At 43.6% G+C, this 15,846-nt stretch overlaps 2 protein-coding genes across 5 annotated transcripts in view; one reads left to right on the top strand and one right to left on the bottom strand.

Annotated features, from left to right (window-relative positions):
* KIAA0586 overlaps positions 1-575 on the bottom strand; it is a gene marked incomplete at its 5' end in the record, with an annotated part of 70,064 nt that extends 69,489 nt beyond the window's left edge. The window contains one exon of the mRNA XM_082760958.1: positions 299-575. Within this exon, the coding sequence (XP_082617084.1) occupies positions 299-575 (277 nt within the window). The remainder of the gene's footprint in view (positions 1-298) is intronic.
* Positions 491-7,776, top strand: TIMM9 (translocase of inner mitochondrial membrane 9). Of its 4 annotated transcripts, none has more exons than XM_082760960.1 (4): positions 491-623; positions 4,084-4,152; positions 4,506-4,601; positions 7,225-7,776. In XM_082760960.1, exons 2-4 carry the CDS (start codon positions 4,114-4,116, stop codon positions 7,357-7,359), a joined length of 270 nt encoding a protein of 89 aa, XP_082617086.1. In that variant the 5' UTR covers positions 491-623; positions 4,084-4,113; the 3' UTR covers positions 7,360-7,776. The 4 variants fall into 4 exon arrangements, with proteins under 4 accessions (XP_082617086.1, XP_082617085.1, XP_082617088.1 ...); XM_082760959.1 differs by lacking the exon at positions 491-623 and adding an exon at positions 791-856; XM_082760962.1 differs by lacking the exon at positions 491-623 and adding an exon at positions 833-856 and having other exon boundaries at positions 4,089-4,152.
* The last annotated feature ends 8,070 nt before the right edge of the window (positions 7,777-15,846 follow it).

Here is a 15,846-nt window from a genome sequence, read left to right as displayed (position 1 = left end):
AACGCGGGGTCAGGACTGGAGTTCAGTTCATGGAGCTCTGACCCTGCAGGAGTCACCCTCCACAGGGAAAACACAGTTATAGCTATAAAAGCTAGAGAAAGCAAACACAACCTTTGAAAAAGCGCTGTAAAAATCACAGAATCATTTAGGTTGGAAAAGACCTCCACGATCACTTAGCCCAACCTCTAAGTGCTGATGTCGACAGGATGAGAAGACGAAATAACTTCCTAAATTATAAAGCGCCCTATAACTGGAACCAACGCGGTATGATCCTGCCGCGAAGCTACCACACCCGTACCTCGTGAGGCGCTGCCGGCCAGGACATCAGCCGGCCTGCCGCACGGAGCCCGGCCGGGCAGCGAGGCCGGGGGGCCTCTCCCCAGAGCCGCACGGGCGGCGGGGCCGGCAGAAGCCGCTCCGCGAAGCTTCTTCACAGCGACGGCCACTGCCTGACGGCGGCCGCCGGCCCCCAGGGGCTGCTCGCAGTGGACGCTGGTGGAGCGGACAAGGACGTCGCCGGCCGTGAGGCTGCCCGAGGAGTCTTGGCTGATGCTGGAGTCGCTTTCCCCGTCCATCAGGCTCCCGCAGCGCGGCTCCCGGCGTTTTGCGTCTGGGAATAAAAGGTTAAAGAAAGGATCCGGGCACAACCCCTCAGGGCAGGGCCGGGCCTAGGCCGCGGCCCGCACCCGGTTACCATGGCAACAGCGCCCGGTGCTGCCACTTCCGGCGCTGGGGGGCCGGGAAGGTAAAGCTGGCGGTGGGGGGTCGCGCTCGCAGATTCGCCACGCCTGGTGGCGAATCGGCGGATCCCGCGTCTCTCCCTCCCCTCCCCGCGTGGCCGGCTCGTGGCGGGCGGGTGAGTGCGCGCGCGGGCGGCGGGAAGGGGGGGGGGGGGGGGAGCGCTGTGGTGAGGGGACGGGGGGGTGGCGGGAATGGGGTCCCTGTGAGGGCTCCGCCGCTGTTTGTGGGGGTTTTGCCCCGTTTTGTGCCGTTTCCAGGCGTGTTGAGGCGCCTCCGTGGTGTTGTGCGCTTAGAGCGGGGAGAGGACAAAATAAAAATGAAATTAAAGCCTCGTGTGTGTGGTGCCCGCCCCGCGCTCGCCGTTGGGTCTCGCCCTCAGTAAAACCCCAGAATCGTGAAGGGTGGAAAAGACAAAACCTTCAGGATCATCTCATCCAGCCTTTCTCCTCTGCCAATGTCACCCGCAGCACCACGTCCTGCCGTTCCCAGCAGTGCTCAGCTCCCAGCGACAAGGTTGAGGGGGAAATAAAAATAAAAATCACAACGCTGGGCTTGTTTAGTTTCCATGGGAAGAGTCCTGTTGACTCAAGATTAGGTAATTGGCACAAATGTTCATTACGTGAGTGGGGAAAGAAAGCACAAGTTCCTCAGTGGAGTTTGCAGCGTGTATCTCGTGTAGGAACGGCTGGGTGTAAATGGAGGCAGGCTCCTCAGCTGTACATAATGATAATTTTTGGTTATTATCGCTTAGGAGTTGTGTTTGTGAGCCCTCTGCTTCCAAAAGTCTGCAGATACAGCTGGGGAAATCATGTTCTCACCTGTACACAATTTTAGGAGAGCTCTGATATTTGTATTTCTGGCTCCTGGTAGATGATTGACCCATACTTAGCGATCCTTAAACTAACCGCTGCTTTTGTTTAATGAAGTACCTTTACCTTTTTAAAGAGAAGCTGTGACTACCTGGTGATTTCAAGTCTCCATGGCAGCAGCAGAAAGAAATATTAGGAGTGCTTTCCAGGTTCTCAAACAGGGCGGGGAGTTGGGGTTGGGCTTTCACAGAGAATAGGTTTGAACAGGCTGAACCCCAAGTTCTCCTTAATTGTTAATTAGGCTCAGAGAGTCTTATTTTCAAAGTACATCTCTCTTGTACGTAAAAACATGTCTGGAGGAGCACCAGGGCCCTTTGAGAAGGGAGACCCCCCAGCTATTGCTGCTTTCCCCATGATCCAAAGCACGTGGACCGGGAGGCCCCCTGACACCATCACCCACTGCCCTTCAGAGCTGTCTGCTTCCTTCGGTGTCAGGTGTTGAAAGGTGCAATGGTGAATTTTGAAATTGCATTTATCCTAGAGGAAAGTAAGGCAGACTGTGTGGGCTTAAACCCGAGGTGTGCTGGAGCTGTTTGAGCAGCTAGGTAAGGAGCTGGGTCCTGTGCCAGTTCTGTTCTGGGCTCTGGGATCACTTTTTTTGGTGTTTCACAGGGCACTACAGCCATATAATTTCACTGTCTGCAGTGTAGAAAGTGTAAAATACCTGTAGAGGGACTAGTGCTTCAGACATTTAAAACCAGATAGTGCCATTGGGCTGCTTCGAATCGGAGCTATTTCCCAAGTGTGACAGCTTGGTGGAACTTCAAGCTTGCCAAAGCAGTGACAGAAGAACAAAAGATCAGGTTTGTTATAAACAGACAGTGAAGCAATACACAGTGTGAGAAAACGGCACTGACAGGAGCTGAAGCTTTTTGCTCTCTGTGTTTGGGAGAGGACAAAAGTCTTCTCTGTTCTCAGTGTGTTTTAGTTGCCTGTTTAATAATCTCCTTAAAGTGACTTGGCAGAATTGTCTGTTTTTTTGTTTGTTTTTCATTTCTTGTAACAGACTGGGAAATGAGAGTGGAGATGCCATCCATTTTCACTAGTTGTCCCAGAGGATAATCGCGTCCTCTTCTCTTAAAACAAGTTAGAGCTTACATTAACCCAAGTAATGCTTTGTTTCTTCTCAGTAACCTTATTTTGCAGGTTCTTTTTTAAAAGAATAGCCTGTGTAGTTTATCTACCCATGGTAAATCGTGGTCATGGGGACAGGTATCTTAAATGCAAAATTCATGCGTGTTCCTTATCTTTAGTCCCTGAATTCTATCACCACACACTTCCTATGTAGTGATAAAGTGGAATTTTAACAGGGAAATATCATAATTATTCTGCTACTGGGAGGAGGAGGGAGAATGCATACTTGCAAGAGCTCCATAGTGCTGTTTAGTTGCTTGGTTTTCTTTCTCTTGTAGAAGTTTTGTCTTTTTGTTCTTGTTCAGAAGGCTGCTTACCCTCTCCCTTCCCCCCCCTACTCCTGCCGAGGGACTGGAATAGTTTAAGCTTTCTAAAATACGGATGTCTGGCTCAAAATTTGACAAAGCATAACGCAAGAATAATTACAAGTTGCCCTTGCTACAGGGCTAGATGAACTCTTCACAATTTACACTTTGGTACTATTTTTATTTCCACTGGCTATAGTGAATAAAACTGAAGGAGCTTGTTCTCTTCAAGGTATAACATTAACTTGTGCTATCATCTGCAAAAGGTCCTGGGTAATATGTAAAATAAAGGAAAAAATGACTAGGTTTCACTGTTCTAGGAAGCCTGGAGGTTCATTTTCAAGCCTTAACTTGTTTACGGTGTCGAATTAGGAATGTGAGCCTTCCTTCAGGATGCTTGCTTAAATTCTTGCATCCCTGGCTGCTCACTCTTCCATTTATATTTGTTTGTTTGTTTTCCTTTAAGGCTGTTCTCACTCCTTTGTGATTTCTTGCATTTAACTTGCTGTATAAAAGACTGGCACGTTCACTGTGGTTGAAGGGTTTGGTGAGAATGCAGCTGCACAGCAGCAGTGTGTCTGCTTCTCTGATCCACACTGACCGATTCAGAGTTGTTACTTTTTTATACTTTTTCTTACAGTTTTTACAAATGGCATCTAAAGTCACTGAAATTACAAGGCTAGATAATGTTAGGGCTTGCTTTTCCACCACTCTGCTTTTACTTTGTGTCTGAAAACATTTATGATTTTTTCTCTTCCCTCCATAGTCACTTTAACAGTTTGAAATACTTAAAAAGTGTTTAAAGGACAGCAGTTCGAGGTGGATCTGTGAAGATTTAGTATCCAGAATTATCTGGGATGTTCTTTTAATTGCATACATTTCAAATAGATAACTTTCCTTCAAGTGGGTGGCTTGAAAGTTTGCTAGCAACTTTGCCTGTAAATACATTTTGGGAATGTATAAATTTCCATTCTATTGTAAGACGTTGCAGTTGGGATGTGTGCTTTTGTGTCAAACTCAAGTTGTGTCTTCAGAACAGGTGACTGAATCACAGGCAGCAGAATATGGCTGGACAAATATCGGAAACTGATCAGATCAAGCAGGTAAGATGCTGTATTCACGAGCAGTGGCTTTGAAGATCTTGTGTTGCTTTGTCCCATAGAGTAAAAGCAACAGGGCCTGGAGAAGGAGAAAAGGATCTTTCAGTTCTCTTCTGAGATGAGATGAGATTTGTTCTGTAACAACCAACATTTAAACATCTGACCACTGATGCTGTGTAACGCCTGGTTTATTTGAGCACTAACAGCATTTTGTGCCGAATCTAATGACTGACAGTAACATCTTCTAGTGACTTGTCATTTAAATCTTAATGTCACCAGATGGCTCATGAAACTGTGTCTAAGAAAAATTGATGTAGATTTTTAACACTCATTGTGTGTTCAATTTTTATTTATAGTTCAAGGAGTTCCTGGGAACATACAATAAAATCACAGAGAACTGCTTCCTAGATTGTGTAAAGGATTTCACTAGTAGAGAAGTTAGACCAGAAGAGGTATGTGAATGTTTCCTATGTTTTTAATTACCTTTTGGTAGAATTTCTGTTCTATGTTCAAATTTCAAAAGTAATTTAGAAGGTTTTGGTCTTTCAACCAGCTAAAAACCTAGCTAGCGGTCTTTGGAGGAGCATAGGTGTTGTGGCACGCAGCTTCCAAGTGAGAAAGGAAGTGTGCTAGTGGAAGGAAAGGAAATAGTTTGTCTGTAGCTTTGGTTCTGTAAACACGTCCAAAGGTGATAACAGATATTTCTTTGCACCCTAACAGTCTGCTGTAAAAAAAAATAAATAAAGACAAAATAAACAAAAAAGCCAAATGCTTTCCATGTGTTGCATCATCAGCTACACACAAATAATGAACCAGGGCCTCTTTAGGTTTTGTCCTTCTCTTTGGTGTATATACACAGAGGAAACTGTGAGCAGTGGCTGCTTCATGCAGCTCTGTGTATTTTATCCTCTGAGCTATCAGAGGAAGTTCTTGTGCAGATGGGTGATAGCTTTAGGGGCATGGAAGTTGCATGCCTCTGCAGTCTGCACCTGATTCCCCACAGGCAGAATCCTACCTGCGTTGGCTGCATTGTAGAGTCAAAGAAACACAGGCCTGTGAAACCCTGGCTGCTTAATCCAGTTCTCTGCATTGCAGGGAGCTCTGTCGTACAGTCACTTGCAAAAATGATTAGAAACTCATCTGAAAAGATGAGTTGTCTATTTTTATTTTTTTATATTTTTTTTACCTTTTCTCTCCTGTTGGGAGGCTGTTCCAGCATTTCCTAATTAAGTTGGTTACAAGTCTAATAACCAGTTTAACAACTGCCCCTCAGTGCAGGCAAAAATCACGTCTCCTTCCAGCTTTTGTTTTGCTGCACTAAGCAAAGCTCTCCTAGCTTTCCAAGACCGATTTCTTGTTACCCTGATCTCAGTGTCTGCTTTAGTGGAATTTTTCTTGATTATGGGTGGTCAGAGTAATTCTGAGCAAGGTCTTGTCAGTGGCTTTTACCAGCACATTTGGAACTGGTTTGAACTGTACCAGACCTGACAGAAGTGTTAGGGGCACAACCTCTTTATTTTTTGAGGGATGACATTTGATTTCTAGCAGAAGACTGTAGTTCTTTCTTTTGCTAAAGAGTTACTAATATTTCTTTGAAAAATAAGGGTTCGTATTGTCTTTTGTTAAAGACTTGGATTCAAAACCAAAGAATGCTCATTGGAGAGGAATTAATTGTAAAGGTTGTTTAGCTCATCCAAAAAAAAAAAAAAAGAAAATCTTAGCCTCTGATCGTCTGTTTTTTGCTTCCCCTTCTATGATCTGCAAAGGAGCAGTGTTTGGCTGTAGAAGAGCCATCTGTTTAAAAGTGGAGGCTAGGAAGAAATATTCGGGAGGGGAGCTTGTTCCATACTTATCTGTTACGGATTTTCTTGCAAAGCATCTGGCTGTGGCCCCTACTGGAAACAGCAGAATCATCTAGATGGGTCACTAGTCTGATCTAATCCCAATTTCCTATTTCGAGTTGTAGTTTCTTATTAAATAGTTAAGACAAATACCACCATGAATTTCCTTTGAGATTCTGCATTTGTTAAAGCAGCTCCTGACCTCTTTCCTTACAGCAGTCCCCAGTGCAAGTCCAGACTTCCCCAGGCACCGTATCACAAATACCACGCCCTCGGGAAGATGTGGCTTGGGGTAGTTCCAGAATTCAGCAGCGTTTGGTTTCCTACTCAGACTTAACTCCTGCTTAACAGGTTTTGCTGTAACTGGTGCCAGGTCGGGCAGAGAGAGAAGAGTGGAACTGAGAGGGTGCTCAGGTTCTTTGTCTTGTTCACTTCCAGCCCTTCTGCTTTTCACATCCCTTTATACTGAGCAGAATCAAAGCAATTTCTGGTTTTCTAGTAAGCATGCAAAGATGTTGTCTTTCCTTCTTATCTGAGTTTGTTGACTTTTACAGTGATAGCAAGGTTTGGAACCATGACACAGAATATCTGATTGGTAGAACTGGAGCTCAGAAATAGATTTCTTAACTTTTTCTCTACAGTTACAGAAAAGTGAATAAATATATAACAGTACCTGTGGAATAGGCCTTGTTATTTCTGTCCCTGTCCAGCTTGATGGCTGACAGAGCTTCAGAGGGTTCCTGGTTGCTTCTTGTGAAGGTTAACCAAGCAGGTACAAGAAGAATGATAGAGGTAAAAGCATCAAGGTCAAAGAAAGGTTAAACTGAGCTAACACACTGCACCATAGTTGGCTGTCAAAAATAGGTGTTTGTGAAAACAAATTCAGAAAAAGGGAAAACGAGAGAAAAATAGATCTAGTATTTACTGCAGAATGTTTTATGTACTTCAGTTTCACAAGAGCTGTCCGAGGGTAAAATGGTAATATCTCCTAGTTCTAAGATGTTTTATTAAGAATGAATATTAAAAGATGTTTCAGGCATTCCTTGAAAGCTAAACCTAATATTTTCTACAGCACAGAGAGACTGTGACCTATTAAGTCCTCAGCTTGAGACTAAACACAGGTTAGGTGACTGCATCTCATGTCTTACATCCCTGTAGATGATTATATTCTGGGTCCTGTTTAGGGAGGTGGTTGACTTACTGTTTGAAGCTTTCTGTTTTCCTTTTCCTCCAGATGACTTGCTCAGACCACTGCCTACAGAAGTATTTAAAAATGACACAGAGGATCTCCATGAGATTCCAGGAGTATCATATTCAGCAGAACGAAGCTCTGGCAGCTAAAGCAGGACTGCTTGGCCAACCTCGTTAGACAAGAGCCCTCTGTTCAGACTTTGTATGCAGTGCCAGTGTTCATTGGGCAGGAACACATTTTGGATTTTCTACTGTCAAGGTGCATGTCCAGCAACTCCGAAGAGAGTTCTAGATGCTGTTTGGAAAGTGGAAGCCATGAAGGGTCACACATGAAGTTAGCGAGTGTTGGCTGGCAATGGAGTCTGCTTCTGAGGTCCTTCTCACTCTACAATGGCATAATACTGATACAGCCTCTTTCAGGGCCTGCAGGCTGGTATGTTTAAATTTGGGGGGGTTGGGAAAGTTGGATTTCTTCTGTTAGGACTGATTCAGAGGCAAAATAAAAGTGTAATATGGAAATGCACTTTTTTATTTAATTCAAGTAAAATGGATGAACCCGTGTGGTATGGTTGTATGTATGTTCTTTCCAAAGATACTTCTTAGGATACTGCTTGAGAGCCACGTTTTGTTTGCAGTCTTATTCCTCATCCTCTCTTAGAGTCTCATTTGTTTGTTGCTGCTGACAGGTAACCAGATTGATGACTTCATTTCAGCAGGGAGGTATTTGTGGATGCATTGTATCTCTTAACTCAGGAAGAACTTCAGTTGTTTCATTACCAGCCACCCTCTCAGAGCCTTGTGATCATTCGGAGCCTCCTGGAGCGCTGGCTGCTGATTATCAGAGCATGGAGCCGAGGGTTATTGCAAACAGCAGTCAACTGCTACAGCTAATGAGCTCAGGTAGGCAGGGATGCTTTGCCAGCGTATCCCTAGGTTATGTTTGCCTCGTGTTTTACCAGGTCATTCCTTGACAAGTGAAATGAGTGTGTCATTAGCAGCACCTGTGCCCAAGGCAGCTCCTGTGCTCTCCTTGTTTCCCTCTGGGAAGCCTGGGGGTCCTGTAAAACTGGCTTCGTTGCCTGATGTAAGTATGAATCGCTCCGAGCACTGAGCTTGCTGGCAGGTTGCTCCTCTCTGGTGGCATTCACGCAACTGAAGTACAAGATAAGCACGGGATGGTGCCTCTCTTGCTGCTGGATGAGTACAGAGAAGTTTGTGAAGACTGTCCTGATGATGTGGCTTTGGTTTGGAAAAAACTGTGCTCTGCTGAAAGGCTCCTGATAGCTGAGATTCTGTAGTCACTGTTAGTACAGTCGAATGACAGCTCATTCCTGTTTCATTATCAAATAGCTGCGTTCTGGAGTACAGAACAGAGGAAAAAATAGAGTGCACTTTCGTCAGTAACCACTGTAACATCCTGATAGCTAGCGCACACATTTTGCTTCAGTTCTCGCTAATAAAACACAGTAACAAATGGAACTGGATGTCAGAATTAGCATGTACATTGAGATATCAAGCAATGAAGACTGAAACAGAACCTGGCAGCTGATGTAAAATAGCTCTTCTATAGGCAACAGCAAGGAACAGAAATGGCAGGAGGCCTGCCTGCGTGCCTTTTTGTTGTTGTTGGCTTGTCTCTAGCTTTTGAATTCCATCAGCAGTTTGAAAACATAATTTCCTGCCTTGCCTCTTTTTGAATTTTTTTTTTCTTTACTACTATAACTCTCAGCTGCCCAGGCTGTGGATTACTGGGCGCTGACTGCAGCACAGTACACCTGCCCCTTCCACTGGACACTGCTCATCTTGCTGCTGTTCAAAGCTGCTCCAGCTCTCCACGGAGATCTGTCTGTATGCCTTTCAAAGGTGGAGGAAACAAATATGCTTGTATATTCTCACTGACATGTTTTGTAGTATCCACATCACTGCTTTTTCCTACATAGCCCATGCCTTGTTACCTTGGAGATGGCTAACAGCTAATTCTAAAATGGTAAAGGCTGAAAAATAGCCCAAATAAGGCAGCAAGACTGGAAGGTCCAGGTTTTTTTCAAAGGAATAACAGACTAATAACATCCAGATTGTTTGCTATGCTTCGATGATAAACGTTATGGCCCTTAGAAGCAATGCATCCATATTAAATATTTAAGGCTTTTCTTTGAATGTCTAACAAAAAGACTTTTTAAGGTAATATAATTGAAAATATTCCATTTTCTCCTTGCATTTTAGTGTGGAAAGAGAACACTTAATCGGAAGAGTGATTTAAGAGTTTTAAGTTATGGGACTGGAGGATGTTCGTGTCTTTGGGGCAAATTTCCTTGAGGCTGAAGTGAGGAGGATTAAAAAAATACATATTTTTCCCTCATGTTTTAGGTTTTGGGGGTAGGAAGATGTGTAAATATTTAAGACAGATTTATCGTACTAAAGGTTAGGCAAGTATTAGAGAGACTTAGTTAATAAATTACTTTCAGGCTCCCCAGTTTCCTTGGACTTCAGTTTTCAAGCCACCTTAACCCACTGTTATCCAGGGAAAACATACATTCTTAAAATCTATTCAGGCACCAGTTCTCCCTGCCTCTCCCTCCCCATGCTCTGTAAGCAAACAAGGGATTAAAGTGTCGCTGATTGAACGTTTTGTTGATAGCTGCTACCCTGAAATGATCCTGCCTGGATAAAAGCTCTGACTGCAGCAGGAGCAGCATGGTTATACTGACTAGGGTTTCTTTAGTGGATGTCGCAGTGTTCCCACATCTTCAATCCAGGTCTCTGCACCCAAGAATGATGATACAAATATATTTCAGCTTGGAAATAAAGTGCATCAATGTAACTAAGCCCCTGGGGTGGTGCACACAGAGCAACAGTGAAAATGTTCTTAAGAGGTTACTTTGTTTTGCTGAACTTTGACTTCCCTTTGCTTCCTTGGTGAGGCAGCATTACCTGACAAACAGCTTAACTGATGTTATTCGGAAAATGGTGTCCCGTAAGCCTTTGTCACCTGGGTTTGGGGATTGGGAATGATCCACAGCACTGAAAGAGTCGCTCTGTGTTTTAGTGCCTCGCATGCATTTTATTAATATTATTGCATTATGCATGTATTTATTAGCGTGTATTAGCAAAGGGCTGTAGCTGTTCTTTCCTCAGTACCAGGTTGCTGCCAGTGCTCTGTCCTCAAAAAAAAACTGCGAAGGCAAAATCAGTATTTCAGGAGTGCCTGGATAGATACCCACTGAGAAGGCTGGGAATGTCTACAAAGGCAAGCTAGGTTAAAGTTTTTACTCATAATCAACAGTTTATTGTTTAAGGGATCAAGTCCTGCCCCACCTCCTTCATCATGTCTAGCAGGTCAGAACCTCGTAGCCTGAAGATGAGCTGCTGCAATGGTTACAGATTTGCTAACTCAAAGCCTTATCTTTAGATTCAACCATGTGTTAGTCTTTAAAGGATAGAATTAAATTGAAGTACAATTAGCTAATGGTTCATTTAAATTACGTTTGGTATTGTACATCCCAAGCCTCTCTTAAAGAGGAAGATAGTCAAAGGTACAAACATAAGGCTAGATTTCTAGCAGTTGTCCCTTTTGGTTTTCACAAAATGCCCACTGAATTGCAATACACTTCTGTGTGTAAAGTGTATCAGTAGTCACATATCTAACTGCCTGGCTTCTGATAGCACCGGTGTTTATCTTGTACCTAAATGTAGTAGGATTCTGCCAGCAAGATTATCTTGTATGTATTTTGGGGGTTTGCTTACTGCGTATGGATGATAGATGCAGGTTTTTCAGCTATCCCAGTGATTAAGTGCAATGAGCAGAGATCCCATTTCTGCTGGTGGGAACCTTATCCACACGTTTTCTCTCCGAGCAGAGTATTCAAACCTCCATGACATAGCTTAATTGTGTATATTCTCCATTCTTCCTCTGGAAGAGCTTCAGCTCTGCACAGGATAGTGCATGCACAGTCTAAATAATAATAAAAGAGACTACAACATAGTCTCTGGTTCCTACCTGAGTTCCTAAATGAAAGGCAACAATATTAAAGGTAAGGTGTGGCGTGGAGGGTAAGTGAATCACCTTGCTGAAGCATGTTAGTTTAAGTGCAGGAATGGAAACAATCCTGGTGGAAAGAGGAGAAAGGATGAAAAATGGAGTGGTGCTGAGGAGGGAGTACTAAGAAAGCTGTGACAAAAGGAGCCAGAGTGGAGGTGGGAGGGGACAGAAGGCAACAGCTGAGTAGCCTGCCTAAAAGGGGGTTGATGAGACTGGGCTGGTGAATGGACACTCTTTGGAGGTGACATTCATTGCAGCATAGAACACAGGTCCTTCCTCTTTAGACGAGCGTTGAACCAAAAGGCTAGAAAATCATGCAATTACTGGTCAGCCCACAGAGAGTGGAACAATTTCAACAGGAAAGGTCAAATAAGAGCCTTGCTGCAGAATGCCCTGTGCATCAGCGGTGCTGGCAGAGTGATCAGATCAATCATCTGGAAGATTATAATAGAGGGTCCTTGAGTTCTTTCAGGGATGGGAGCAAAGTCCTAATTTCTGTAACCCCCACTGAGTGCTTGAGCTCTTAGCTGGAAGGGAGGCAAAGGATGCAAAAGCAATCTTTTGTAAGAAAAGTGAGGGCTAAACAATAATGCCAGGAGGAGTGCGACTGTGACTTCAGTGCAAGGAGGCATTCCTCTCTACTCTTAAATACTGAAACTTGGACTTGGAGAACTGGAGCTTAAGCAACAAGCATTTTCTCAGCATTTTCTGTTAGCTACATTAGAAAGTCAGCACACAGTACCCAAATGATCTCATTCAAATCTTGGGGAATCCATTCAGTTCGGCTCCCAATTTCTTGAACGAGTCTGGCCCAATTTGGAAATGTGACACTTAAATTACACCTTGCGTGTACCCAGAATTTTAAGATAGCATCAAAAGGATTCTAAATTGTTATAGTTTTACTAAATATTACAATTAAAAATATATATATATATATTTCACCTGAGGAACATACTTAGACTTTTGGTGTTTGGTTCTTCTTTCGTTAAATAGAGCAGGCAGCATTCAACATTCAAGCTTCTGTAGTTCAGGACTAGGACTGTAAAATGATGGTCCGCTGTTTGCTCAAGATGTCTCAAATATAGAAACAGGTGCAACTGAAAGACACAAGAAACACACTAATTGCTCTTTAAAAAGTCAACATTTGCAAAAAATACAGAATAATTCAGTTGGAAGGGACCTGCAACAATCATCAGGTCCAACTGTCTGACCACTTCAGGGCTAACCAAAAGTTAAAGTGTGTTATTGAGGGCATTGTCCAAAGGTCCTTTGAACCCTGACACCCACAGTGCATCAACCACCTGCAGGACATCTGTTCCAGTGCTTGACTACCCTCATGGCTAATAGGACACAACGCTTGAACTGACAGTGGCTGTTTTTATAATTATTATTATGTAACTTGGGTCCTCTCTAAAGGAATGGGAGAGGAGTGCTGAGGGAGCTGGGCTTACTGTGTAAGTATTTACTAAGGTAGCATACTTGCTATACTGTCATTTTTTGCATGTAATGTGAAGGGGAGATGATTATTTGAATTTTAAATAAAGCAGAAATCCAGTAGGTGGCTATTTCTCTGTTTGACAGATCCTGCCCTTACTGGGGTATGGGATTAAAGATCCATTCTCCTCACTTTCTGCCCAAGCACGTGATAGATTTGTGTGCACTGTGACTCCAGGGACACTCCAGGAGCCACAGCTGACAGGATTTCAAGCCTCCTCAGACGAAGGGTGCACTGTAACCACCTTATCGGTAAGGAAAGGGGCGTTGGCCGCCTCTCTGACCGTGTTTGCACAGCGGGGCCTGCTTATCTCTTCAGGAAAAAGCGCCTCTGCCCTGCGGGAAGCAGGCGGGAGGTTGCAGCGCGATGGCGGGTTCTCCCGCCCGCCTCAGGACAGCTTGGTCTCGGGGGCGGTGGTTGAAGCCACCTTAGACATGGTTTAAGTCACTTCAGAGGCTACATCTGAGCTCCTGCACCTCCATTTGGGCCTTAAAATACTGCCTGAGCAGGGGCTGAGGTGGCGGCAAGGCTGAGGGAAGGGCGGGAGCCCCGCTGGTAACTGGCCCCTCATGCGTGTGGAGCCTGAGGTGCTGCAGGCCGGCGGGGCCTCCCCGTGCAGGGGAAAGGTCCTGCGGTCAGTGCGTGAGGAAAATCATAATAAAAATACATTCCTATGGCTTTTTATTGCCTTCAGGAGATGTAGGGAGGAGGGCAGAGAAATGCTGCAGGTGACAGAGTGCGGCGGCCTCGCCCTGAGGTGGAGCAGGGAGCAGGGAAAGGCAGCGCAGACGGAGCCACTGGGTGTACAGGGCAATAAACTGAAAGGGAAAAGAATGAGCAGCGTAATAAATAACAGTTTTAAGAGACTGGGCCTGACGTGGGCAGACAGAGATGATCAGAGGTTGCACTATGAAAAACTGCACCCCACGTGGTGAGATAGTTCCCCCCCCACACTCCTCTGTGCCAAGTGTAAGCAGAAGGAATCAAGCTTTTTTTCATCTCTTTTTCTTCTTCAAAAATAACTTTAAACCTTACCAATCCCTAGAGGAAGTAATTTTCACAAAATGAATGACCATCAAGAGATACGGTTTTAAGCTGGCCATAGATGTAAACAAGTGGCTTGTTAAAAAAAAGAAATAATCACCCTTGTGCGAAACAAACAATGTATTTCATACAAATTCCACATCTTGCCCCTCCTTATGTAACTGGCATAGCTGGCAGGATCGTGGCAAATTAGGTCAAGCTGTACCCAGATGAGGGATTAGAAACAGTGGTTTAGAAATAGCTGAAGAAACTGACAGGGCTGGAATGGAAATATTGCTGGGCTACTCTGAAAACCAGGGAAATAGAGAGACAGAGCCAATAGCACATAATAATTGTGTCTATTGAGAACAAGGCTCACAATGTGAGTTAGGCAAATGCACTGCTGATAAACATCCTGCAGGTTTTCACAGCTGTAATGGAGCGCTAGTGCTGATTTTCTTTGCTGGCAAACAACGACATATAGAGAAAGTAACAGTCACAATAGTTGCTTTTTTGTCAAAATGTGTGAGCTGTATTGGTAAATTAAAGCCAAATACTGTAAAACCAAGACCCTTTTTCACCCTCAAAAGCTATTACTATAGGACAAGCAACAGCGTAATGGTAGTACTATTATAAATAGCAGGCAGTTGGAGACCTAAAGCTGAACCAACCAGCACAGTCCCACTCCAGAACAGAAAGTAGGATCTCTGAAAACGGGAAGCAGCAGGAATAGGGGTGAGATAATTCAAAACACAGAGGAAGCCAGCAAAGTCCTATTCTTAGAAAGGTTGAGAAGTGGTCTGCTTTCATAATTAAGATTGTCTTATCGTTTCAGTTTTCTTTAAACGACAGTGCAGGGAGTATTCGTCATCAGGCTGTAGGGAGACAACATGGTATAATGATAGATTTTCCCCAAATTTGAGGGCAACAGCTTGGTAGGAGTGTGAGCTAATTATAAAAAGTTTTTTTTTTTTTTTTTTTTCTCTTTTTTTTCCCTAAGCCCTGGAATTAAAATGAGTCAGTTTCTGGCAACATCCCCATTGGTTACACTGCTCTGTCGTGTTTTACATCTTCAGAGGTAGTCTTTATCCTGCACTTTGTAGCAAATAATAAAATTCCAAGTACAGAGAACTAAAAATAACCAAGGTTTTAGTGCACAGTATCTGCAAAACACAAGGGCACAGTGAAATAAACAGCTCAACATACTTTTAACACACTCATTTTCTGTTTCAACCTGTGAATCAGTCTTCTAGTCCAACTGTCAGTTTTGTTTCAAGTGATCAAACCAAACATGCTCTTGAAAAAGAGCACAACAGCATTTCTTAGACCTACTTCTTAGACTTTACTGCTGTAAAAGATTCCAGTAAATGCTGCCCAGAAAACCCATTTGACCACCTCAGATATCCAAGAACATTTTTAACAGAGAAAAGAACATTTCATTAGAATTTAACATTGACTTTTCTGTGCGAAATGCCATCTTCTTGACAAAGCTATTTGGAGAAAGAAGGCACTCTCAAGTGCATAGCCTAACCGAGACATGAGCTGAGAATCCAAAGATTCCACTTCTCCTTCCAGCTCTACACCAAAGCCATTCTGTGCAATTCTGGTGTCCCTTACCATGTAAAATAAGAATATGAACCCACTTCAAAAACTGCTGTCTACATTAATCTATTACTACGGATTAAAATAAATTAAGAATCTCAGTCGAACTTGTACAAAATACCTCAAAGTGAGCAAGTGATTTCACTTTCTCCTCTACTGCCATCCTTCAAATTAAAGGTCTTTGCTGCTCCCTGTGAAAGTCAAATGCATTATGTTTCATGAAGATACACACTTTTATTCACTCCTGCTTTTACTTCCAGTTATTACCGTAAGTCTGTAAGACTTCTGTTGAAACAATGCTTTGTTATTTTGTTCCGACATCTTTGAACAGATCAGGCAGAAGCAAAGTGATTAAGTGGGTTCTCAAACACAAGCAGTCCGATGGAGGAACCAGAAACAAGGAGATTAAACTGGGTGTTGCCTAACTTACACCTTAGAGATAAAATAAAAACTCATTAGTATATGTGTAGTTGGACACACTTTCATGAAAAGAAAGAACTCGAGTA

This window comes from Aythya marila (genome assembly GCF_965140915.1).
Source record: "Aythya marila genome assembly, chromosome: 5".
NCBI lineage: Eukaryota > Metazoa > Chordata > Aves > Anseriformes > Anatidae > Aythya > Aythya marila.
Note: the sequence above shows the minus strand (reverse complement) of the source record. Positions and strands in the feature narration are given on the sequence as shown.

Bases quoted from the DNA above. Each gene is read 5' to 3' on its own strand.
- TIMM9 (XM_082760960.1), top strand. From the start codon at position 4,114: ATGGCTGGACAAATATCGGAAACTGATCAGATCAAGCAG. The intron at 4,153-4,505 runs GTAAGATGCTGT...TTTTATTTATAG, and splicing joins AAACTGATCAGATCAAGCAG to TTCAAGGAGTTCCTGGGAAC. The intron at 4,602-7,224 runs GTATGTGAATGT...CTTTTCCTCCAG, and splicing joins GAGAAGTTAGACCAGAAGAG to ATGACTTGCTCAGACCACTG.